Below are 24,091 nucleotides of genomic sequence, written 5' to 3'. Positions count from 1 at the left end.
TACTGCAGGATAGTGTCAAAACCAAAATTTGAACAGCATTTAATTTCAAAACAAATTGGTTCAATCCTGTGCTAGCTACTCATGTGGGTGCCTGATTATTCAGTATCCTCCACAAAAAAGAAGTGAAACCACAAGATACTTTTCAGTTTTTATATAGATAAGCTCACAGAAATCATATTTTTTATGCTAAGTTGATTTTTTTTCAAAAAAAAGCTGTCACATACTGATTTTTCTTTGCAGCATTTCACATCTGATACTCTAATTCTATTTTAAAAGATTCCAGAAATATTTTTCACATTAGAAAGCAAAATTACCTTTTTTAAATAGATAATTTTAGCTGAGAAGATAATACATTTCTCTCAAAATCTGTTTCCATCAGTGTAACTATTTCTTGTTAAAGATTAAGAGCACAGTAGATTATAATCATGTGGATAAAAAAATTTAATTTGGTAGTCACCTGGATCTAAAAGTAAAGGTACACTACAGATACCTTTGAAGTTTCATGTTGGGATCCACTTACACTGGATTTTGACCTTCTGTGGTTTATAAAAAATGTTGGCTTACATAGTGTTCCCCTCTTCTTATTTTCCTAGTAGCTAATGCACAGAAAGTGTAAATTATATGACACAGGGACAGACAGTGTGTTGGTGTGTGTAGCCCAGGACTGATGTTCTTGTGTTTTACTGTGATATAAATAACAATTAAAGAAAAGCTGATTTGTAAAACAAGCTGTACTTTTCCAAAGGGATCACAGAGGTTGTACACATAGATGCTATCAAAGTTTGAAAATACCAGCCTAGGAAACAATCAATCAAACCAGCAATACTTGAATAAAAGGTCAAAACAGCAAAAATCACCAGAATTTGGGTTATTTGATTGGAATGCAAAGTACTGTGGCAGTAAGTTAAGGACTTCCCTGTGTGTTTCTTTCAGACTATGCTGTAGAAGAGAGACCCTCTCAGATCTCTGTCATGCAGCAGCTGGAGGATGGTGGTCCTGACCCTCTTGTATTTGTTTTAAATGCTAATTTGCTGTCCATGGTAAAAATAGTAAATTGTAAGTTTTTATTATTAAATAAGGCTTGGGGTATGAGAGGAGAAATGTTAATATATATATTGTTAGTAGGAACAGCAGAATTTTTATTTGGTAGGACAGTCTCTTAAAATGTGCATGGATTGAAAAATTTACTTGGCCATATCAAATTACCAGAGGCTCTTTTCCAGTGCTTTAGACATCAGTACATATAATTTCATGTAGAAAATGTAATTCTAGAGCCTCCAGTCTTGAGTTTGGACATCAGTGTCTCCTCTCCAGCTTGGCAGGGCAAGGTATTTTGTGACCTGCTCTTTGGTTCCTGAACTCATTTCCCCGTTCTGGAAAAAGCAAATAGGATTCCACAGTAATAATGCAGGTTCCATTCCACTGTGCAGCTTTCCTGGGATGTGTGTGTGTGTGTTTGTGTGTGGTTGTGTTGAGAGAGGAAGGGATGGATGGGGAGGCACAGGGATGGCTTCTCAGGTTAGTGCCTCAGTTGATGTCTGTTGGATAAGAAAATATTGTTTGAGAAACTGAGAAAAGACAGTTTTGCAGAAAAGTGTTTTCTTTCTGTGAAAAGTTAATACAAAAAATAAGATGTTTTTTATAAGCCTTTAATTTTTAACATATATATAAAAAACCAATTAGTATGCATCTATACATATTAGATGAAAATTTTTATTTCAGTAACAATATTCTCATCAAATGAACTGTGAGGCTTAGAGTGTGTGTGAGGCTGAACACAGTGACATCTCATGAAGACACTTGACATCCATCTGTCCATCTTCAGAGAGAGATACCACTGTCTGAAACCTGTTCAGCTGTCAGGATGATGGTATAGACAGCCAACAGCCTGGCCTTTTCCAGCTTCCTTCATTCCCAGTTAAATCCTGGCCTTTCATTTTTATACTGGGGGCTGGAATGCTCTGGCTCTTCCTTAGCTGTAAACCAGGAATTATTGAGCTGCTTTTTTTTTTTTTTTTTTTTTTTTTTTTTTTTGATGTGCTTGCTTGCTGGGTTACAGATTTAGAACTGGATTTGTGTGACAGATGCCACAGTCAAACCTGCTGTAGGACTAATTCTTGACAGCGCTGTCTGCCTGTAGTGAAATTTAGGAACATTTTATGAAATTCTGATACATGTTTTCTTTCCTCCCTGCAGATGTGAACAGGAAGTGCTGGTGCTTCACCACAAAAGGCATGCATGCAGTGGGGCAGTCAGAGATAGTCATCCTCCTGCAGTGTTTGCCTGATGAGAAGTGTTTGCCCAAGGACATCTTTAACCATTTCGTGCAACTCTACCGGGATGCCTTAGCAGGTAGGAAAGTCTCTGCTAAAACTGCCTTGGAGAGTTTGACCACACTGGGTCAGGTACTCACATTTCTGTCATTTGGCAAGTGTCTGGTTTTGTGTAAAAATACATAAAAAGAGAATAAGGATCAAAGCTCGTAGGGGACTGAGCAGTTTTTGGTTATTAGTGTGCAGCGTTCTGTTTGTCTGGCCAAGTAAAAATATTAATGAGGTGCTGCTCCAGAGATCTTCCAGTCTTCCTCTGAAGAAATTTGGGCTCTAAAGGCCATAGACTGGCAGAGGAATGGAGCAGGAGGACTCTGCCTACAAGAAGTTTGTGCACAGCACATTGCTGACTGCCTGCTCTGCCAGGTGCTGGGGAAAGGGAATACACAGAGCTGGCATATCTGAAATAAGTGCTGTCCTTCTTTCAGCAGGAGATGTAGTAGGATACTCAGCAGGGCTCATGGGTACAGTAATCACACTGCTTCTAATAATGTGGGTTGTTGGGGGTTTTTTTCAGCTTGAAGTCAGGGTAGCTTTTTTAAAGATACAGAAAGAAAAATTTGAGAATCCGTAAGTATAGTATATTAAATATTCCCAAACCAGGTTCAGAAATTTCATTCCCACAGTGTGTGTTGTCTAATGACACATTATGAAGAGACTATTTATATTATCAAGTATTATAAATATGTATGTATATGTGTGCCTGTAATGAATTGTAGGGCATTTCATTATCCCTGAAATTTTAATTTTCATTATCTCAGTTGTAAGAGGGTGTTATATAAACCTTTACACATTTGAAGTGTCTAAGTAAATGGACTTCCACTTTTAGCTGTTGTTGGTCCTTAAAATAAAAAAAATGATTGCACAAGGAAAAATGCAAGTATTTGGTTCTGCTAATTTAGAAAATTAAGCTAGTGTTCTAGAGGTGAAATTGGATCACACTGAGGTTCTATACTGAAAATACATTTAGGAAGGGTTCTACATATTTGCAGTGCCTTTGGAGTGACTGAACCCAGCACTTTAATAAAATAATGAAACCTATCTTTGTTTCCTAAAATGTCTGAATACAACAAAGGTGAGGTTGCCAGGTTCAGAGTGCACTGTTATCACATATCATAATGGATCTTGTGTACACTGGAAACAAACACCTCTCCAAACCTCACTTCATTTGCAATGCTTTATCTTCTAATTATGATGCTATTCAGACAAAGATAGATATGAAAAATTGTGTGCAAGTGTGCACTGTGTATATTGCAGATATAAATCCAGCTTGGGGTGTGTGTGCCACGAAGGTCTGTATAATTACACTACAGAACTACATAATTTATAACTCCTACATAATGTATTTGGAATTCTTTTTTAGTGCTCTAGTGGTAGTAATTTGATACCCTACGATTGCACTGGTGAAAAGAGCTTGCTTACTGTTGGACAATTCTTAATCAGAAACCAAATTTCACTGTTTAAGAGCTCCACTATGTAATGGTTTTTTTGGTATGATTTTCTCTGTGTTGTATTTCAGACATGTAGTAGAAGTAGAAAAACACCTCGAGTTGCTACACACTGAAGCTGTAGAACATAGCACCTTGATAAATTCCCAAAGCATTTTTTCTCAATATCCATCCTTTTTTCTTCCCAAGTCACACATTTTTGGGAGGAAGAAGTGTATATGAGCATATTTGCAGCTTTGCCTGTTTTAATCAATTTTCAGCCAGGGAGAAGGGTTATGGTGCTGTAGGGGTTTCATTTGGTGGTTGCAGTCCCTTGGAGGTTGTTAGCAGCTTGCAGGCTGTTGTAGATGGAACCACACTTCCTAAGGGGTTTGTTTCAAAGGTACTGCACCTCTCCTGGTGATGAGGTGATAGACATTTAGAGTAAAAGCAAATCCCCATTAGAAGTTAGAGACTGTTCAAAGCCCTTCCTCATGTTTTCATTTTTTATTGTATAATATGTTGGTTGAAATTTATTTTGCCATCAGGAGCTGAGATAAATTCCAGGGACGTTTTTTATTTATCTCCTTTAGTAAATGTTTTCTTAAAAACAGTCATAAAAGAAAAAGACAGGTAGGATATTTTTATTGGAATGGAAACAAGAATTACTTTTAGTGATACTGATTTTGGTTTAGAGTGATTTTAAGTTTCTTGTTGTTTTCATTTTCAGCTAAAAAATACAGCATTCCCCTCTTGTTTACTGAATTAAAGGCCATGTCTGTAGCAGTTTAATTTTTCATGAGTCACACTTAACTTGCCAGCTCTCCTTGCTCAAGTTTGAATTCTGCATCCAAGTCTAGAAGCACAAACTTGTACAGGTGCTGGTGCCTCTGCCCAGGTGGTTCTGCTTTCTTCAGAGGGTGACCTCTTCTCTGGTGGCCCAGTCCTGCCCTCTGTGCCTGGTGCTGCCCTTGGCCATTTGCAGCAGCAGCTCTGCCTTGTGCAAGGGGTTGGCAGCCCAGGTCCTCTCCAGGTCATCCTTCAGGTTCATGTCCTGGCTCAGCACAGGGAAGGTGCCAGCCTGGTGCTGCACTGCCCTCAACCTTCCCCAGTTTTCTTACTGGGAGTCCTCAGCCTCACCGTGGTCTGGTGTTAGGATTTTTTTACTTGTAAAATAGCTGAGAAATTTTGAAGGAACAGTGGCATTTTTCACCATAGATTGCATGCATGTGAGTTACAAGAAACTGTAAAATTGTTAATTAAGGCAGGTGTTAATTACTACTTGGTTTCCATCCATTTTTTTTTTCCCCCCCTCTGTCATCAAGCTCCCTGTCATGCTGTTTTTCTTGTTTTGAAACTGAAAGCTAGTTGGTTTCTGTTGTGGCTGCAGTAGTTGTAGTAGTAATCCCATGATTATCCTTGTCTGTTGGCTATAAGCCTGGCAGGAGGTTGTGTGAATGGAAAAATGAGAGCTTCTGTCCCTCTGAATGGGTACTTTGAAGCAGTTGGATGTGTTAATACAGAGCTGCCAGATATGCCCCAGTGAATCAACTCTTTGGTGGGAAACAATTAATGCCACTGTCACTTTTGTAGTGAAAATGCAAATCTGGCAACTGCTTGGAATGGCTCTGGGATCACCCTGGTTTTGGGGGTATTCTGGGTGAGGTTGGATCTCCCAGTCCCAGTTTTGTGTATTTTTTTTTTTTTTACCCATCCTGGTTTTAATTATTAAAGTTGTAGCTAATACAGACCAGATCTATGAATAAGCCCATGGAGATGTTCTGAATGAAGAACAGGTGAACTGCATGAACAATACAGCCCTTCAACTCTGGTGTGGAAAGATGGATACAAAATCAAGCATCCTATAAGGTGTAAGAGTGACTGTTGTTGGGAAGAGTGCCAGAGAACAGGCTGAGGAAGTTTGGGGTGCTGGTAATGACTGATAGTGAATGAAGCATTATGTCCCTTGCCAATATGAGTGAGTTTTTTCCAAATTACTATCTGATGTGTTCCCATAAAAAGATGCTGAGGATGGTCAGAACTTTGGATGTTGAGTTTTTTCATGTTTTTTTCTCAGTGTTGGCATGTTCTGCAGGTATGTTGTGCCATCAGGTTAGGTTCACAGTCTTGTGTCTTCTGTGGTGTGGTAGTGACTGGGCCTGCATTGCTTTTCCAAAGATTATGTGCTCATTTGATCCTGAAGAAAACCCAGCTGGCAAAACTGTCACCAGGTGAATATTGCCCTGCATCTCCTGCCACAGGATTGGGATGCTTTGGGTTGCAGAATGCTGTGGCATGTTATTTGGTACTTGGCAGCTCTTGGTTGGTATTGATGGCAGGGGAATAAGGCTGAGCAGCTGGAGGTAACTTCCCCAAGCCACATGCCTGTGACTCCCCTGAAACTGGGTGTTAATACCAGATTTTTGACTTGGGATGAACCAAAAGATACAAAACATTCAGTAGGAATTTAACCTCACTGGTTTTGGTAAAAGCACCTCGCTGGCATCACCAAATAGTGAGGGCAAGAAACAAATGCAGGATCTTTTTTTTCTTTACCTTTCCTGGTATAAAATATTTTATGTGAGTCCAGAAGGGATTGCCAAAGTGACATGAGAAGTTCATCAGAGTCAGATCCCTGAGTGAGGAATTCAAACAGCATGGGTCAGGACTGAAGGGAAAGACACATCAGGGGATAAATGCATGGGTTGTTAAGAGAGCTTCAGGTACTAAAGTCAAGGGTAACCCAGAATAACTGAGAAGTACTGACCTCCTGCAGATGATGCATGTGTAAGGCCCTTCCTAAGCAATGTCAGTTGTCTGAGGTACTGGAATTTAATATGTAAAGGCAGCTTTGTGTTCACTCTGAGATTACCTCTAAAAAAAAAAAAAAAAAAAAAGTTGATATTTCATAAATTACATCATATGCTTTTGAGAAGAATAGCTTTTTTTTTTTGGAAGGTTTTTTTTTTTTCCTGACAGTTCAACTTTCTGAATGAAGCTCCTGAAGCACAGTTAGGTGTGTGCTAAGATGTGTAACAGTGCTGTGGGTTGGGTTTGGCCATGTCAGGCTGGGAATAGCAGCTCACACGTTGAGGCCTGGACTTGGAACCACCCTCAGAGACAGAACAGAACAGTCTGACAGCCTCTGATCAGTGCAGAAATGTTTGTAGGAGAATCCCAAAGTGGCTTTTTGACTTGGATATGCTGATTGAAAAGGGAATTAGTGAACTGTGTAGGAAAACGCTTGATTCTTCCCATGGTCTCCATGCAGCAGGCTCTTCCATGCTCTTAGAAATAATAAATTGCAGCACAACTATCTCATCCTAATTGTTCCTCCTCTTAGCTTGCTCTGTCTGAGCTGCTTGTGTCAAATGGAGTAATTTACAACACTGTTGGGACTTAGAGGTGCAAAGTGCTGAACAGCAGATTCCATTCTAAGGCTTTTGGCTTTTTTTTTTTTTTCATGTTTCTGTTGGCTGAAAAAAAAAATTAAAAATTCTTGCTAAGGCATCCCCAGTGCCTGAAAGCTCCCATCTCCCAAAATGGAAAAAAATAAGTAGTTGTCCCCTTCTGCTGCAGCACTTGGCATCAGTCAGGAGTGGAAGTGACTGATTGCTGTGTCATCCCAGTGAGCAGTACCACACATCTCAGAACCACAGGGTGCTGTACAGCTTCTCTTGGCCCAACCTTTTCCACCCAGAACAAACTACAGGAAAGAGTGCAGAATTCAGTTCAGTTCATGCACTTCATGCATTTTAAGGTTAGAAAGGATGATTATGGTCATGTTGTTGGAACTGTGGAACTCCCCAAGTAATCTTACTACCAGGCCTGTAGCTTCTATTTGGGTAAGAACAGATGGGAAGGGAAAAGGGAAGCATAAATGAAGAAGCAGAGATGAGTGAGGGTAGGTGGGAACTGCAAAAGGAAACGGGTGGAGTTGAGATAGAAGGGTGCCAGCAGCTATTTTAGATAAGTGAAGATCTTCATGAAAGGATATTAATGCATTGCTTTGCACTCACTAGCAAGATGCCTGAGTTGGTGCATTAGCCATGTGCTCACTGGGCAGGCAGTAGTGTCACAGCACAGCCTCAACAAGAATTGCATTTGCACATGGGCAGGATCAATGATTTTCAGCATCTGGGGTAGTTTCTGGGGTAGCTCTGTTGATCACGTCAGTCCTTGTAGCTGCTTTTCACCAGGTATGCTCAGCTGAGCATTACAGAAATTGTAGCCACTATTAAGAGTTCTGGAATTTGATCTGGATTGGTGGTGTCAGTTCTGGTGTATCTGTAAAATTACAAATCAGCTTCTCTGGCTGCAGGTGGGGAAGCCTGGAATTACTGCAGAAGCCCAGGAAGCCTGCACGAGTGCCTCTAAACCATGAGATTCCACGGGTGGTGTGATCATCCACACTGTGCTCTCTGAAATTACTTGTATTTTTTTCTTTGGGAGCAAATCAGTGCTATTAATACATTCACATGGAGAATTGTGATCAGTGGTTCTGTTGCTGTCATCTGGAAAAAGGCATCACACCATGGCTCTTTGCTTCAATGCTAAATGCTGTGTTGGATGCTGTAATAATCTAATCAACAGCCAGATTCACTCAGCCATTAAAGTGTAAACATTTTTGAAAATTAACAGCATCAAAGAATAAAAATGTGGGTAAAGATTAGTGATGTTTCTCCCCTGTGTCTCTCTCAGTTCTGCTTTACACTAAGTGTACTAATTAAATAAACATTCTTGTGCAGTTCTTAAAAAGACCCAGATCTTCAGTCTGTGTCTGGGCTGGCACCCCAGGGCTTTGCCTAAAGGAAAGGACAAGCAGTGGGTGTTCATCATCAGGCTGGGTGCACAGCTCTGCTTTAATTGCAGCTGGGTCAGTCAGCAGCAGCTTCTGCAGCAGAAACCCCTTGAATATCTGGGAGGATATTCAAACCAAAACAGGATGTGTTTGGGTGCTCTTGCAGTGCTAGGGGGAGTTTTCAGGTACCACTCTCTCAGCAGAAATATGGACCTGAGCTGTCCTTGCTCCTCCTGGCTGTCCCTGGGATGCATCATCCCCTCCGTGACACTGCCTCTGGGGCAGATCTCAGGTGGTTGCCCTCCCTTCTCCCCCAGAGAGAGAGATGGAAGCTCTGTGATTGTGTCTTAGGAATATTTGTGGCTGTGCCTCGGTCAGTCAAGAGGTCCATGTGCACATTCCTACAAAACTGGCTTCCTACCAGTGGTAGTCACTGAGTATCTCCAGAGTTGGATTCAGCTGGAGATACCCTGGCTGTGGTGGCTCTAGGCTACAGCAGCTGCTGTTCCATAACAGGTTTTTGCACTTCTGCAAATGAGGTCACCTGAGCCCCAGTGTGCAGTAAGTCTTGGTTTCTGTGTGATTAGTTAGCCATGAATGCTTCAGGAACCAAAGCGAGTTTGGTATGGATTTTTTTTTTTCCCTTCTGAAAAACTGTTTAAATTCTTAATATAGCTCTCAATCCAGTGAAATAATGAGCATTTTTGTTCACAGGTAATGTTGTGAGCAACCTGGGGCACTCCTTTTTCAGCCAGAGCTTCCTTGGAAGCAAAGAGCACGGAGGGTTCTTGTATGTTTCAGCCACCTACCAGTCCCTGCAAGACCTGGTGCTCCCAACCCCCCCCTACTTGTTTGGAATCCTCATTCAGAAGTGGGAGACTCCCTGGGCCAAAGCATTCCCCATCCGGCTGATGCTGAGACTTGGAGCTGAATACAGACGTAAGTAACATTCATTCTTTTAGCTGCAATTATTCCTGCAGGACAATATATTCTGGTTTGGAACACACACACACTCCCAGCCCTAAATTGTTACCTGTCAGAGCCACACAAGCCTAAGCAGGGAAGGAAAAATTGTTATTTCGTACCCACTTTGCATCCCATTAAGAGCACAGGAGTCCTGAGGCCCTGGTGTGACCTTCAGCCTTTTTACAGCTGTGCTGGTTGATCAGGGAGGTTTTTTGTGGAGATAAATCTGGTTCTGAGCAGCTGTTTGGACTTCACTTAGTGACCTGAAATAGTTACTGTGCAGAACAAATCTGATTCAGCTGATGTGGTTAGGACAAAGGGGAGCCTTTGAGATATTAAGCTCTTTCTCTGCTGAAATGCAAGAGCATTTGCTTTTAGGTTTTTAAAACCAGGCTCATTTTGCAGAAAATAACTATACGTGTGCAGAGGCAACTAATGTGGCAGTTTGTTGCAAAAATTCAGTTGCAGCTGGGAACAAACAATTAGGAGAGAGTGTTTTAGTTAAAAACAGCAGTTAGCATGAAATGCCTGAAGTTAGGGCAAAGTCTTGCTCAAAACACATTTGCCATCACTGGAGCAAAGGGATTATTGGAAGTCTCTCCACCAATCATGGGACAAAAATCTGCTGCCTTGCTCACCTGCTGTTTTAATTGGCACATTTTGTAAATTTGAATTGCTATGAAAATAGTCTGTTAATTTAAAAAAAAATTTTTTTTAACAACACAAGTTGAAGAATATGCTTTTTGGGTATTTGTAGCCTTAATGTTTGATGTTTAGGGAACATTGGGGATTTCTCATAGAAGACATGTTAGTGGAGAGGAAAAAAGTTGCTTTCTGTGGACTGTAGGTTAAACTTCTCTGAAGGAACATTTTCTGTTAAAGGTGTGCAGTTTTTGGTGGCTTTTTAAGTAGTGTGCTTATTCCCATCAGAAAACAAACCAAGATGCTCATGTTTTGGGTGTGATATCAGGGTTTGAGCACAGAAACAAATGTTTTGAGATGCAGAAGTAGCAGCTCTGAATGTGTTGGGAAGCTGCAGTTTGAGTCACTCCCATAGCTGTGGCTTGGACTCGGGCACATTCACTTGTGCTGTGACAGCTGTGGCTGCATTTCTGTCCCAGGTTTCCTTGGATACCCCCTCTTTTCTGCAGGAATGGTCAGATTCTGTCCATTTGTTCAATGCTGCTGATTGCAGGAGTCACCCTGGGCTGCTTGATCTCTAGAAAACATTTACTGACCATCTGCAGATCAACTTTACAGCTCAAGATCTGGGAATTCAGAGCATCCAGGATGCAGTTGAGCTGCTCTATGCAGCCAGGGTGGCAAACTCTGGAAACTCAGCATTCCTTGGTGCCTCGGGGCATGGGTTGGAAGCTCTGTGTGTGTGTGTGTGTGTGTGTGTGTGTGTGTGTGTGTGTGTAGGAGCTGTGATGCTTTCCAGGTCATCAGTGTTGGAGAAGCTGGAGCTCATTTCTCTCAGGAAATCCTGGTGATGTTTTTCAAACCTGCTGAGCATTTGCAGCCCCTTCTGACTGAGTGACTGCACTGGGAACTGTGAAGCTGTGCAGCATTTTGGGAAGTCAGGCTGAGTGTCTGCCTGAGGATAGTTTGGGAACCTTCCTTGGATCATGTGTTTAGAACCCTGGCATTGCATCTCACTGCATGAGTCATGTTTCAAGCACTTTTATGGCTTCTGCTGCAACAGAATGTAATGCAGCCAGAGCCACACACTGCACTTGTGTCATAGATGTTTTACAAATATGCTTAAGCCAGCCAAGGAATGGCTGACATACCATAAATGTAATTTAAATTCTTTTTGACATGTTCCTGTCAAGAGAACTGGCCACGTTCTTAGGAAATTACGAAAACAGAAAATGAGTTTTTCTCAGTATTATGGCTTGAATGTCACATGTCAGCCACTGGAGCTAAAGGCTTGTGATGCTGCAGTGGAGAGCAGCAGGATGGCCATAAAGAAAGAAGCCATTTCCAAGAAGCAGCCCGAGAAAACCATTGAGAAAAGTCACCTTTGCAATCAGTGTCCAAAAAGCCAGGGTTCACTCTTGCAGTGTGGCACTTGTAAGCATTCAACAAGGTTCTTCCTCTTGTTTCTGGCATGGTGGGCAAGGAGCTGTGTCACACTTGTAAGGTGAAACCCTTCTTCCCTCTTCCTTTTTAAACTCCACTCTCTTTTCCAATCTCTTATTTTGCTGCTGCTTACCCTCTGCCAGGGGATTGTCTGTAAGCCTGATTTTGTAGACTCTCAATATGCAAACTGGAATCTGATCTTTCCTGTTTTGTTTTGTTTTTTTTCTTTTCTTTTTTCTCCTAGTTTATCCATGCCCACTTTTTAGTGTCAGGTTTCGCAAGCCCCTGTTTGGAGAGACGGGACACACGATCATGAACCTCCTTGCAGTAAGTGCTGGGGCTGAGTTTGCACCCAAACCATTTGGGTGAAGGGCTCAGTGTGGGGAGAACTGTGTGTGGGGAGCACCCCTGCTGCAGAGAGCAGCTGCATGCTTAGAAGATGCCCTGGGGAATCACTTGGGGTGATGGTGCCTGCTGATCCTGGTAAAGGGTGTTGGACTGAACCTGGACTGGAGCTTCCAACAAAATGGTGAAACTGTTAAAAAGGTACCCAAATCAGCAGCCAAACCCTGGCTGCCTGAGAATGTCTGGATCCAGCAGCAGGTGCAGGAGTTGCTCAGATGCCTTCCTCAGAAGTGCTGGGTCATCACAGGGTGCAGTCCCAGCTCTGTGATTACACAGAGCTTCAGCTGAAGTGATTAGTTCTTCCTCCTTTGCTAATGTTTTCAGTGTAGAAAATTCTCTTTGATGCATGACTTAATTTCGTTGATAGAAAAAGTAATAACTCTTTCCAGTAATAGAACAGAGAGAGCAAATTTTCTTACGTACAGTGCTGACATTCAAAGCTGGGGAATATTAATTTTGAAGAAAATCAGTGAAATGCCTCAGTCATGATGATGATGATGTTTTTTCATCTGTGTCCTTTGAGGTTACAGGCAGTGATGTCTGCCTCCCTCCCTGCCTTTCAGTCACTGGTTAAAATGGGCTAACTACTAATCACTAGGATGGTTATGGAACCTACAGTGTTTAGTGATGATGATACCTAACTTTTAAAAACTTGTTTTAATTACCAGGACTTCAGAAATTACCAGTACACGCTGCCAGTGGTCCAAGGTCTAGTGGTTGATATGGAAGTCAGAAAAACCAGCATCAAAATCCCTAGCAACAGATACAATGAGGTAATGCTTGTGACAAATATGTTTGTGCACAGTTGCTTTGTGGCTGGAGGACCTGGGATCTAAAGGAATTTTATTCACTACCACTAGGGAAAACTGCCTCAAAAGCAAGTGATAAATGCACAATGCACACATGTTTTGAGAGCAGGTGAGGGCATAGAAAAAATTCTGTTCAGCACTGATTAAACTTTTAAACTGGTTTGTTGTTGTTTTTTCAGTTTACATAAATTGTAATTACAAATAAGAGGAAATATTGTTTCAGTTTGAGCAAATAAGTTGACAAACTTCACACTTGAGGTAAATGAGGAGGAAAAAATGTATTAGGTTTTCTCCTCTATGTTGTGAACGCAGCATTTAGTAGTATTTTTTGGGTTGCTGTTTTTTTTTATGTAAAGTACACCTTAGACTCTCACAGGTGATTTCTGGTGTTAGAAAATCCATCAAAGTCTTTAGGATTTGCAGAGAAAACTGAGTGACAAAATACTTGAAGTAAAAGGAAAGAGAGCAGTGGAGAAGGGGATTGATTTTGTGGTCTGTCTGAAGAGAAGGGGGTAGCCTGGCATTCTGAAGCCATTCTGCATTTTGGGGGAGAGCAAAGCTGGTAGGCAAAATTTTATCTGTAGAAGTTCTTGTAGTATCAGAGCAGAAGACAAGTTTTATCTCAAAGAGAATTTCCCTGCAAGAAGCATTTGAGTAAAATAAGAGTGAAAGTAATTGGGAAAAAAAGTGTTTTTAAGGGAAGTTTAAAAAAGATGAAGCTGATGAAGAAAGAAGGAGCTGTTAAAAGATGTGTTAATTCTTGGTGCAGTTGTGAGAAAATGGGAAAGGTCAGTAAAGTTTGCATGAATTAAATACAAGAAGCAATTTAGTGTTATCTGTGCCTGGCATTTGCAAGAGCTTCAGTCCTGTTCTGGACTTTGCACTCAGCTGGGCTGTGAGGACATCCCTGATGTGCAGCTGAGCAAAATCTCTGCGTCCTGCTGGGGTTCTCTTCCCAGGGTGAAGCAAGGATTCTGCTTTTTAAGTGGAGAAAGTGTTACTTATGTAACATTATTGCTTGCAATCCAGTTGAAAGATTGAATTACCAGAGATTTCTCATCTGAGTATGGTTTGAATTAAGATGAATTAAACGACAAGACCTTTACTTCTTTTTCTCATGTAAAGCAGGATTTAATTAGAAGAGTGTCACTCAAACTCTCTAGAAAATGAAAAACTTGCTTTAAATCTCACGGATGGATTAAATGTGGAGAAATCAGATGGTAATTAACAAATTAAGTATTAATGTATAATTTTATTATTAAATACATATTTTAGCTTCGTAATTCCTTAAATTTTCTACACCTTATAGTGACACTTGGCTGCCTGTTGAGTCCCTCAGCAAAGGTGACTGACATTTTTTTAATTGGTTGCCATGTCCAGTTGTTTCTTTTTAGAGGAACAGCAGCTCCAGGGCTCCATACAGATGGTTGCTGTTGAGCTAAAATCTTGTTCCTGCAGCATGGCATGATAAACTTGATAATGAAATCCACTGTTGTCTGAAGCAAAATCTTAATTAAGTTTCCTCCCCAAACATTACACCTATGCACATTTGCCAGTAGTGAGCATCAGCTCATGTTCCTGGCACTATAATTAAGGTTTTGTGTTGGACTGAGAGAGACAAATGTGTTGTGTATGGCACACATGCTCATCAGCTGCAGGAGGCAGAGGATGGGACTATGAATGTTGTTACTGGATGTCAAATAATTCAGCCTTTTCCTTCTCATCCAAGTGTTCATTGAAGGGGGGGGGGGTTGTCATTTAATTAGTCCTTTGTTTGTTTGTTTTGGGGGTTTTTGTTTGTTTGTGGGGTTTTTGTGCATTTTTTGTTTGTTTTTTTTTAAAGCAAACATAATTTTTTGTTTTGAAACAAATTCCAGTGATTGAAGACTCCCTGTTTTCTTTTTGGATAAAAAAAAAATCTCATAGTCTGAGCTTCCATGTAGAGGAATAAGAGGAGAAAAGGAAAGCAGCTGTATAATTTACAAAAATATTTTGTCAAGGCATGTAACCAGGTGTACTTTAAATAATAATTAGTCAGCAAAAATGAAATGCAGATACATCACAAATAATTATTGGATGCTTTTTGGAGGCCTCCTTTACAGAGAATTACAATCTTTTTTTAAAAGAATATTTTTTTTTTCTTCAATAGAATCTTTATAAAAAAAGTCTTCAAAATGGAAGCATGAATCCCAGTTCCCCAGAGGTCAAGCACAGAGACACAAAAGCTTTGGTGTTTGGTCCTGGCAGAACCAGGATGAAATGCCCTGAGTGCCAGTCTGGTGCTGACCTGTGGAGGCAGCATTTATGGTTTAGAGCAACTGCAATTGTGTAAACAAGCCAGGTATTTCCTCCCAGAGTTTTTCTTATGTGTTGGTTTTGGGTTTGTTTTTTGTTTTTTTTTCACCCCCTGTGTATTTGGTTTTGTTAAAACAGTTAAGAGATAGTGGCTTTTTCAACCCATAGCTCAGCATATCCCCTTACACCATTTATCCTAATTAGATAAAAGGTGACACTTCATAGCATGGAGATGACAGAAGACCTGAACCTTCTTTTCAAAACCAGATTCTGGGTCAGAATGCTAAAATTCTGGCGTAAGAATACAGCAAGCACCTTGAGAATCCCTCTCTGATTAAACTGTTCCAGAAGTCACCTGTTCATGCCAGTGCTTGACAGAGAGGGTAATTTTTCTATTTCTTTTTTTTTTTTTTTTTTTTTTGCAGATGATGAAAGCCATGAACAAATCCAACGAGCATGTGCTAGCAGGGGGAGCCTGCTTCAATGAGAAAGCAGACTCACATCTGGTGTGTGTGCAGAACGACGATGGGAATTACCAGACACAGGCCATCAGCATCCATAACCAGGCCAGGAAGGGTGAGGAGGAAGGGGAAAGGGGGGGGAATTATTCACCAGGGGCTGTTCCCTTTGTGACTCCCTGAACATTTGTGTTACCATCCCAGGCAGAGCTGGGTTTGTCTGCATTTCACCAAGTCTGTGTTGGGTTTGCACGATGAGGAACAGCAGGAAGACCTTGCTCTGTCTGCCCTTTGCCCTCTTGGTGATTTCTTCCCCGTGGTCTTGTGGTTTGAATCCTGTGCACAGTCCCCATCACGCTGCCCTAGGTCAATGGGGCTGTTCTGAATTTGTCTGAGAGGTCTTCTGGCAACTTCACAGATGAAGCAGACATAGATCACTGCTTGCACGATGCAGCTCAGGACTTGTGGAGCTCCAGAGCTTGGCTTAGGCAACACCTCTGTGTTAGCAATGAGAGCTGGGGTGGGCATGGAGACTGCAGCTGAGCCTGGGGTTGCTGTGTGAAAGGAAGAAGATCAGGTTTAGTCCAAGGGAAAAGTAAATAGGAATAACCAGCAACAGCAGCACTTTATTTGGGCTTCTTCAAGAAACTCCTTGTGTTCACCTCTGTTAAGACATTCTCATTTCCAGGCTTTATTTTTCTAGAGTAGGCTGAAAGCAGCAGTGTGCTGAGAATTTCCATAGTGTGGGTTTGGGGAAAATTTCTGGCAATTACATTCATACAATCTCCAAATGAGAACAAGCAAGGCAGAGGCCAAGTTTTATAGTTTGTAAGTATCCCCTGTCACAGCAGTGAGCACGTTGGTATGGGATGTCACTCAGGACTGATGGTGTTTTGTGAGTTTGCAGTTTACGTGGGACAAGAAGAGGGATTTCCATAAGAATTCCATGATGCTTAAGTGGTCATTTAAAAGAATTTTGCTTAAAAGTTAGGTGGCTTTCAGCTGTGTCCTTGCCAGTGGGTTGATGTTACAGTGTGACCCATAAACAGCTCGCCCACGATATTTGCCAGCTGTGTGGGATCTTTAAGGAGGTAATTAGGTACCTGGTTACCCTAAATTAGTAGTCCTGATACTTAAAGGTGTGTATGGGGAATGAAATATGAGCTCTCATTACAGCTGACAAAGCTGTTGTCTAGTTTAGAAAATAATCAGGTGATTTGCTCTTCCAAATCCAAGCCCAGGATGTTTGTTGCAGTCGACAGAATTCTAAGCAGCATTTGTCCTGATTTGGATTAATCACCTCTCTGGATGATAGAGCTGTGATACCTGATACTCCTGTAAGGTGCTGCTTTGACAAAAGCCTCACTAAATCACTCCTCCTGTTGTTGTTGTTGTTGTTGTTGCAGTGACTGGTGCCAGCTTCTTCGTGTTCAGTGGAGCTTTAAAAGCCTCTTCAGGCTTCCTTGCCAAATCCAGTATAGTAGAAGGTAAGAGCTGAACTCAAAGCACACAGCTCAGTGCTGTGGTTATCAGGGCTCTGCTGTTCTGCCTGGGGCATTTGAATCATGCTGCTGCCTCAGCTTTAGCCTACTTTTGAGTCAAAATAACCCTGTTTCTTTTAATGAGGAATTTGTCCAGAAGCTGTAGAACAGGGACACAAGAAAATGAGGGTAAGATACAAAATACCTGGCTTGTGAGCCTGTGATCAATCTCCTGGTTTGGCTTGAATTAGGATAATTGTGAGCCTAAGAAATCTGGAATTTCTTCCAGGGGAGGAAGCCCTGCTAGAGTTACTCTGTTCCCAGACAGCTCTGGACTGTGCAGGATCATCAGTGTGCATTGTTCAGATGCTTACACGTGGGCAGAGGAGAACATGACAGATCCAGTTTGTTGAGCTGGTACCTCTCTGATGTGTTCTTCCTTTACCACCTGTCACATCACAGCAATAAATGCCAGCTGTGTACACTGGGTTGAAAGCCACCACTGCTTGTTAGCTGAGCTACAGAGCTTTGCAGTCAAACCCTCTCACACCATCTGCTGTGCCTGAATTTTTAGTTTAGTGCCAGACAGAGGTGCAGGTGGATTCAGGCAAGGAGACTGCACGTTTACACTGACCCAGTCCAAATTCTGTGTCTTTTGCCAGTGTCATGAGAAGTGTCACCACTGGAGTGCTGCCTCCAGGGCCAGCAGAGGTGACAGCTGAGAGGCTGGGGGCATTACAGGGGGTTTCTGAGGGGTGTCCAGAGCAGGTCTCAGGCCGACTTTACTGTACATGGAGCTCATGTCATCCTTGTGTTTTAGAATCACAGAATTGTTTGAGTTGGAAGGGACCTTAAAGATGATCCAATTCCAACCCCTCTGCCATGGGCAGGGACACCTCCCACCAGCCCAGACTGCTCCAAGCCCCATCCAACCTGGCCTGTGACACTTCCAGGGATGGGGCAGCCACAGCTTCCCTGGGCAGCCTGTTCTAGGGTCTCACCACCCTCATAGTAAAGAATCTCCTCCTAATATCTCATCTACATCTCCCCTCTTCCCAGTATTAAACCATTGCCCCTTGTCCTTCTGCTACACCCCTGTGCAAAAAGCCCCACCCTGGCTTTGTTGTGAGCCCTCTTCAGATATTGGAAGCCACAATAAGGTCACCTCAGAGCCTCCTCCAGGCTGTTGGTTTTTTTTTTTTTTTTTGTACTCAGCATTTATCAGTGCTGTGTTTTAGGAATCTGAGGTCAGAAATGGTCTTACGTTGTGCTGCTGCCAGTGGCTCTTTAAGTGGCTGCTTAACCTTTCTGTTGCAAAAAGAGGAAGGATGTTTGCCTTTTTTTTTTTTTTTAATATAGGCTCTGTTCAGTGTGGCTTATCTGGGCTAACGAGGATTTCTTGGTTCCCTAGATGGAGTAATGGTCCAGATAACTGCTGAGAACATGGACTCCTTGAGACAGGCCTTGAGAGAGATGAAAGACTTCACCATCACATGTGGCAAAGTAGATGCTGAAGAGCCTCAGGAACACGTTCACATTCAGTGGGTGGAAGATGATAAAAACTTCAGTAAGGGGTAAGTAGAGGAGCAATTGCTTGACACTGAACAGTGACTGCTTGACTGTATTTCTTAATTTTAATTGAACCTCTGAGGTGCATGAATTTTCAAATCAATAAGAATTACAAGTCTGTGCCTCTATTTGGAGTGATAAGATGCAATTAAATGTAATGGAATTGAGATATCAGAGCTCTGGGGCATCAATTTAGAAAGCTGTCAATGCTATGGATTTTTTGCTATTGCTAATATCCAGTTACTGGAAACCACTAATCTGCCTCCAACACTCACTGCTGAACCCAGCAGCTTGTGGTCACTTTGCTCTCTTGGTGCTTAGTTTGCATTAAGTAGTGCTGGAAATAAAGTTGCTGAACATCAACAGTGGATTTGGGCTCTGGATGGTTAAGCCAGAAGAAAGGTGCATGTGGCAGCTTAAATATTTATGGCAGTACAGTGCTGTGCTGCTGGATACAATGAATAAGGAATCACCATCTAGAAAGCAGGATATTTCCTTAGTTTCAGGCTCTGCAGGCTGTGTGAGCAGTGTCTCAGGTGTGTCTGGCCTGCACTGAAGGTTACAGATGAATAAAAATGTATGAAACACCTCACTGCTGTGCTAGCACAGGTGCTCAGGTGCAAAGCTCTCTTGAAAACCTTCAGGAAGGTCCCTCCTGCAGCTGGTTTGTGCCTGCTGAGCAGGGGGGTGTCAGGGGTTGAGCTGGAGGGGTCAGCAGGGAGTGTTCCCTCCTACTCAGCCTGTGGGACCCCATTCCAGGGAGCTACACCCAGAACCATCCTCACCATTTTGTGTTTCACATCACTGAGAAGCCTTTGGGTTCTCTTTTGAGGCTGTGGTCTGTGCCCCATTCAGCTGCTGAGTACATTGCTGTTTAAATCCACAACACCCAGTTATAAAAAATCCTGCAGTGAGGCAGCTGGAGGGTGCAGGTGTAGCAGAGGAGCTGCCCTTTGCTCCTCATGTAGTTCTGTTTTTGCAGTGGTCTCTGTTCAGCTCCTGACTTCAGCTGAGCCAGAGCTGATCCTATTCCCTGCCTTTCACAGGGTGGTGAGCCCTATTGATGGCAAATCCATGGAGTCTATAACAAGTGTGAAGATATTTCATGGCTCAGAGTACAAGGCAAACGGGAAGGTCATTCGGTGGACAGAGGTAAGGCATGGAAACCACCTTGGGGTTTTGGGATTCTGCCTCATTTTCTAAAGAAGATCTGCCCTTCCTACTCACCAGAATTAAGGCAGCCAATTCTTCAGAACAAGCCTGTATTACCTTTCCTGCCTGCAAGGAAAGAGTCAGCACAGCACCACGCAGAATAGAGTATCACATCACTGATGTGATGCAGCCCTCTCTGCCTTGGCCACCTCTCCTTGCATAGGGTTGTGTAACCCATGGGGAGCAGGAAAAATCTTTGCTCACTGTGTTACCCAAGGTAACAGTTGGTTTAATCTGCATTTGTGTTAAAACCAAGATTTTTAATGGAGAAATATCTTAAGTTTTTTGGGTTTTTTTCTTTTTTTTTTTTCAAGTTATTTTGAGCCACCTTTTTAAAAATGCTGCAAGCTAAAAATGAAGTTGCTGTAGCATAAATCACTTGCAGCATCTGCTCCATTAAGAAACTGCTGGCATGGCTGATGTTGGCTGTGACTCTGCCAGCACACAAATGCTAATGCTGAAAGATTTCTTGAATGGTTTCACATAACCTGCCCAGGAGGAACCATTTTAATTACTCCACAGCTTACACCTTTTTTACATCCTTTTTTCCCAGGTCAGCTGGGCTCAACAGGGACAAGTTCAGTGACAAAAACAATACAAATATGTAGGCTGGGATGGCTTGTACTAAAAAATGTGAATCTTCTAGAATTAACATCTATTTATAAGCATTTTCTTAATTTAAAAATATGTGCAATACATAGTGAATTACCCCAGTGAAACTTCTGACCAGAACTGAGAGGTTTTTTGAGAACATGACTATTTAAATCTTTCTTTTGATGCTTGTTTGTTGCTTGGGTTTGGTTTTTTTTTTTTAATGCCCCCTAAGCTGGCTTGTCCTCAGGGTCTTTTGCTGGTGTTCCTGGAGCAGCCCTGCTTTAATCTCCATTTGTTAAAAGTTTAAATGGCATCTCAGTAACTTTATTTTCTGCACAAGCCAAGTGTTGTGTCTGACGTTAACTTCCCTTCAGGTGTTTTTCCTGGAAAATGATGAGCAACATAATGGCCTGAGTGACCCAGCAGATCACAGCAGGTTGACTGAAAACATGGCCAAGGCTTTCTGTTTAGCTCTCCGTCCTCATCTCAAACTGCTGAAAGAAGATGGAATGACAAAGCTTGGGCTGCGTGTTACACTTGACTCAGATCAAGTAAGTCTTGAATAGCTTTGGTTTAACTGGGGAGGGGGTGTTGGTTCTATTGTTCTTTCTCCTAAAAGGAAACCTCACACTTCAACCCTTCTCTTGGCTAAAGAAATACCAACACCAGATGCTAAGCTGGAGGCAGTGGCTGTTGCTGGGTGTTTTGAGCCATCTGTTAAAATTAGAGGCAGTGCCCAGCCTGAATTAACACCAGGCTTGACCCCCATCTGCCACTAACAGCACCTGCTCTGTAGTCAGAGTCCTGTGAGCAGCCTCACGGGCTCAGAGGAGACTCTGAATTGGCCTTTTTAGCAGAAGTTAAAAACAGGAGTGAATTAAACACATTCTGGGGTGAGCACACCACACTGTTCCCTAGCATGGAGGGTCTTAAAAGATCACCCTGCACGTGAGGCAGAGAAACAGATGGAAGGTCCCCTTGAGAGTGCTCTGCAGCAAAAGCAGAGACAAGGGTCTGGATGTGTTCTCAGGATCAACCAGCTTTTAAGTACTCTGTGACTTAATCTGGTAAGCAGGTTGCAGTTCCTGATGAACTGAATGATCTGCTTTGACAAAGCCATTGAAAAAAAAAAAAAAAAAGGCTACTTTTGTCTAGGCAGCCACTGCAAACATACAGAAGGACAAAAATGAGTGGAAAAGCTGCTTTATTGCCTGCTACAGCCTTGTCAGGTGCTGACTTTCCTGGGCAGCAGCCACAGCACCCCACACAGCTTTGTCCTCCTGCCTGACTGCCCCCCTGAAACACAGCCTCTTGTTCTATTATTTGTAAACCCCACTCTTTGTATTTTTTAGGTTGGTTATCAAGCTGGGAGTAATGGACAGCCACTGCCCTCTCAATACATGAATGACCTGGACAGTGCCTTAGTTCCAGTGATTCATGGAGGGGCATGTCAGCTGAGTGAGGGGCCAGTCATAATGGAGCTCATCTTTTATATTCTGGAAAACATCTCATAAAGAGGACTTCATTTTCTGTTCAGACCTGTTCCAGCAGCAGTTGTATCTGAATCATTTGCACTTTAAAACTGGAAAATTAAGCTTTTGTTAACACTATTGGGGAAGGTGTGAGGGGGGGGTGGGGGGGAGGAGGGAGGGACAGTTGTTCCATAATTCTAAATCTTCTATGCATTGTCAACAAAGAGAGGATCAGGGCAGCTTCTATACTACAACATGGCTATGCTATCCTTGCAGCTAATACACTTCTGTTACTGTTTAGAAAAATGCTCATGTTTAAAGACTTACAGTCATGTACTCCAAATGCTCAAACGGGTGCGGAGATCACTGGGGCGTAAATAAAAAGTGGAAACTCCAACCTTGTACTGTTTGTAGATGGACATGTAAGCAACAACAAGCAAGAACCTCCATTCTGACCTCATCTTAATGCCGTTTGTGGTTATTCTGTAGACATTAAAAAGTAACGTTTACATTATATTTTTGACCAGATTTTTTTGGTTGAAATGCATCTGGAGTAGCCCTGGAGAGGCACGGGAAGGTGACGTAGCCATAACTACATCTGTGTCTGTGTTGAGCCCAGCAGAAGGGCTGGCATCTCTCTGAAAGCAGAATTATGTAAACTGCAGTTCTCTCTGTGTAATAGGCTAGTTTACTTTTTTTCTTTTTTTCCCCCCCTCTATTTACTATAAAACCCCATCACCTTGGCAGATTTCTGTAATCTCCTAGAGTAACTCTGCTATTCTGTCCTTTTGTTTACAGACTGGTATGAAGCAGAGGAAATCCTAGCCCTAAAGTGCAGTTATCTCTCATTCCTCTTTCCCAGTAGGTCCTGCTTTTTAAAAGACAAGTAACACCCAGGGCAGCTTTTAAGTCTCCTCCTTGCTGTATGCTGTAGTGTAATGCTAGTGTCATGTAATCCAAGACAGCTTGCACTCCATAGTAGCAGCACCATGTAAAAGCTTACCTGTGACAAAAAGTGTAGAGTGGCTGTTTTTGCATGTTCTGCTGAAAAAAAAAAGGCTTTCTGGTCAGCTCTGAACACTTGCACTTGGCCCAGTGCTCTTGGTCTCACCTGAGAGGGCTTTAGTAAGGAAAGCAGCTGCTCACATCTGCCATGAGGTTGTGAAGCTGGAACTGAGAATCAGCCAGAGGGAATTCTGGTTCCATATTCTTACTGTCTCCATGGAAAGCTGCTAACCAGTGGAAAGAGCTGCAAGCAGGAGAAGGGGTTTGGTTTGTTGAGCCATAGCCATGCAAAGCAGCTGTTTGAGTCCCTCCCAGGATGAGGGGGTGGGTGTGAAGGTTTCCCCCCCCTCCTGTCCTTACAGAAAATTGATTGGGGAAGAGAGGGGCTACCTTAGGGAGAAGGCAGAATCTCAGACCTCAGACTGTCCCTGCTCCCAGTCAGTTCTGTGGGTGCAGCAGGGATTTTGGTTTTACTGTATGTGACACAGGCGTCCTTCCAAACACAAAGGGAAGTGCAAGGCTGTTGTGAGACTGATGCTATATTTTTTAAACAGATACACAGGGTTAGCTGGGCAAAGGAAAAAGGTAACTGTACACATAGCAATGTATTTTATGTAATGACAGCACAGTATATGTACAGAGTGCATTTGTGAATAAATGGCTAACGCTTTTTTTTAAAAAAAAAAAAAAAAAAAAGCAAATCTAATAAATCCAATATTGCAAACAACAGCTGCCCCCACCCAGCACTTGGGGAAGGTAAGCCAGAGAACAGGGGTCCAACTCCAGAAATAAAAGCTGGCCAGCAAGAGGTAACACCAAAGTGTTTGACACTTTACCTCAGGCCCTGGGGACGAGGGGGCTGGCTTAATGCAGCTCACGTTGTGTTTGAGGATTGGAGAACCCCCAAGCTGTGCCACCTCCCCTTCTTCCCAGCCCCGTTCCTACCTTCTGACTCCCCCTGCAGGCTCCGTGTGCTGGGACACCCCTGCTGCAAGCAGGAGGCAGAGTCTGGAGAGTGTTCCAGAAACTGAGTCAAAATCTCCTCCCCTCTGGAGCCTGCACTCCCAGCTTGGCCACAGCAGTGGTTTTCCAGTTACCTGAAGTTGCATTGTTATGCTTAATAAAGCAGGGAAAGGTGAAAAATCTTTTATCTTCTTTTGCCCCAAAAAAGTCTTTTAGGTT

The 24,091-nt window shown here is 42.5% G+C and overlaps 2 protein-coding genes across 7 annotated transcripts in view; one reads left to right on the top strand and one right to left on the bottom strand.

Annotated features, from left to right (window-relative positions):
* ZFYVE9 (zinc finger FYVE-type containing 9) overlaps positions 1 to 23,619 on the top strand; it is a 59,768-nt gene extending 36,149 nt beyond the window's left edge. For all 6 annotated transcript variants that reach the window (XM_071750135.1, XM_071750139.1, XM_071750140.1 and 3 more), the window contains 11 exons: positions 934 to 1,056; positions 2,197 to 2,352; positions 9,273 to 9,497; positions 11,854 to 11,936; positions 12,683 to 12,787; positions 15,544 to 15,694; positions 16,983 to 17,063; positions 18,469 to 18,631; positions 19,673 to 19,778; positions 20,807 to 20,983; positions 21,785 to 23,619. In XM_071750135.1, coding sequence (XP_071606236.1) covers positions 934 to 1,056; positions 2,197 to 2,352; positions 9,273 to 9,497; positions 11,854 to 11,936; positions 12,683 to 12,787; positions 15,544 to 15,694; positions 16,983 to 17,063; positions 18,469 to 18,631; positions 19,673 to 19,778; positions 20,807 to 20,983; positions 21,785 to 21,946 — 1,532 coding nt within the window. In that variant the 3' untranslated portion in view covers positions 21,947 to 23,619. The remainder of the gene's footprint in view (positions 1 to 933; positions 1,057 to 2,196; positions 2,353 to 9,272; positions 9,498 to 11,853; positions 11,937 to 12,682; positions 12,788 to 15,543; positions 15,695 to 16,982; positions 17,064 to 18,468; positions 18,632 to 19,672; positions 19,779 to 20,806; positions 20,984 to 21,784) is intronic.
* Positions 23,491 to 24,091, bottom strand: part of CC2D1B (coiled-coil and C2 domain containing 1B) — a 33,841-nt gene continuing 33,240 nt past the window's right edge. Inside the window, exon 26 of the transcript XR_011727040.1 lies at positions 23,491 to 24,006. The gene's annotated coding sequence lies outside the window, so the exon portion shown is untranslated. The remainder of the gene's footprint in view (positions 24,007 to 24,091) is intronic.

The sequence above is a fragment of the Heliangelus exortis genome, chromosome 8 (assembly GCF_036169615.1).
Source record: "Heliangelus exortis chromosome 8, bHelExo1.hap1, whole genome shotgun sequence".
Lineage (NCBI taxonomy): Eukaryota > Metazoa > Chordata > Aves > Apodiformes > Trochilidae > Heliangelus > Heliangelus exortis.
The sequence above is the reverse complement of the archived record's forward strand: the minus strand, read 5'-3'. Positions and strand labels throughout refer to the sequence as shown.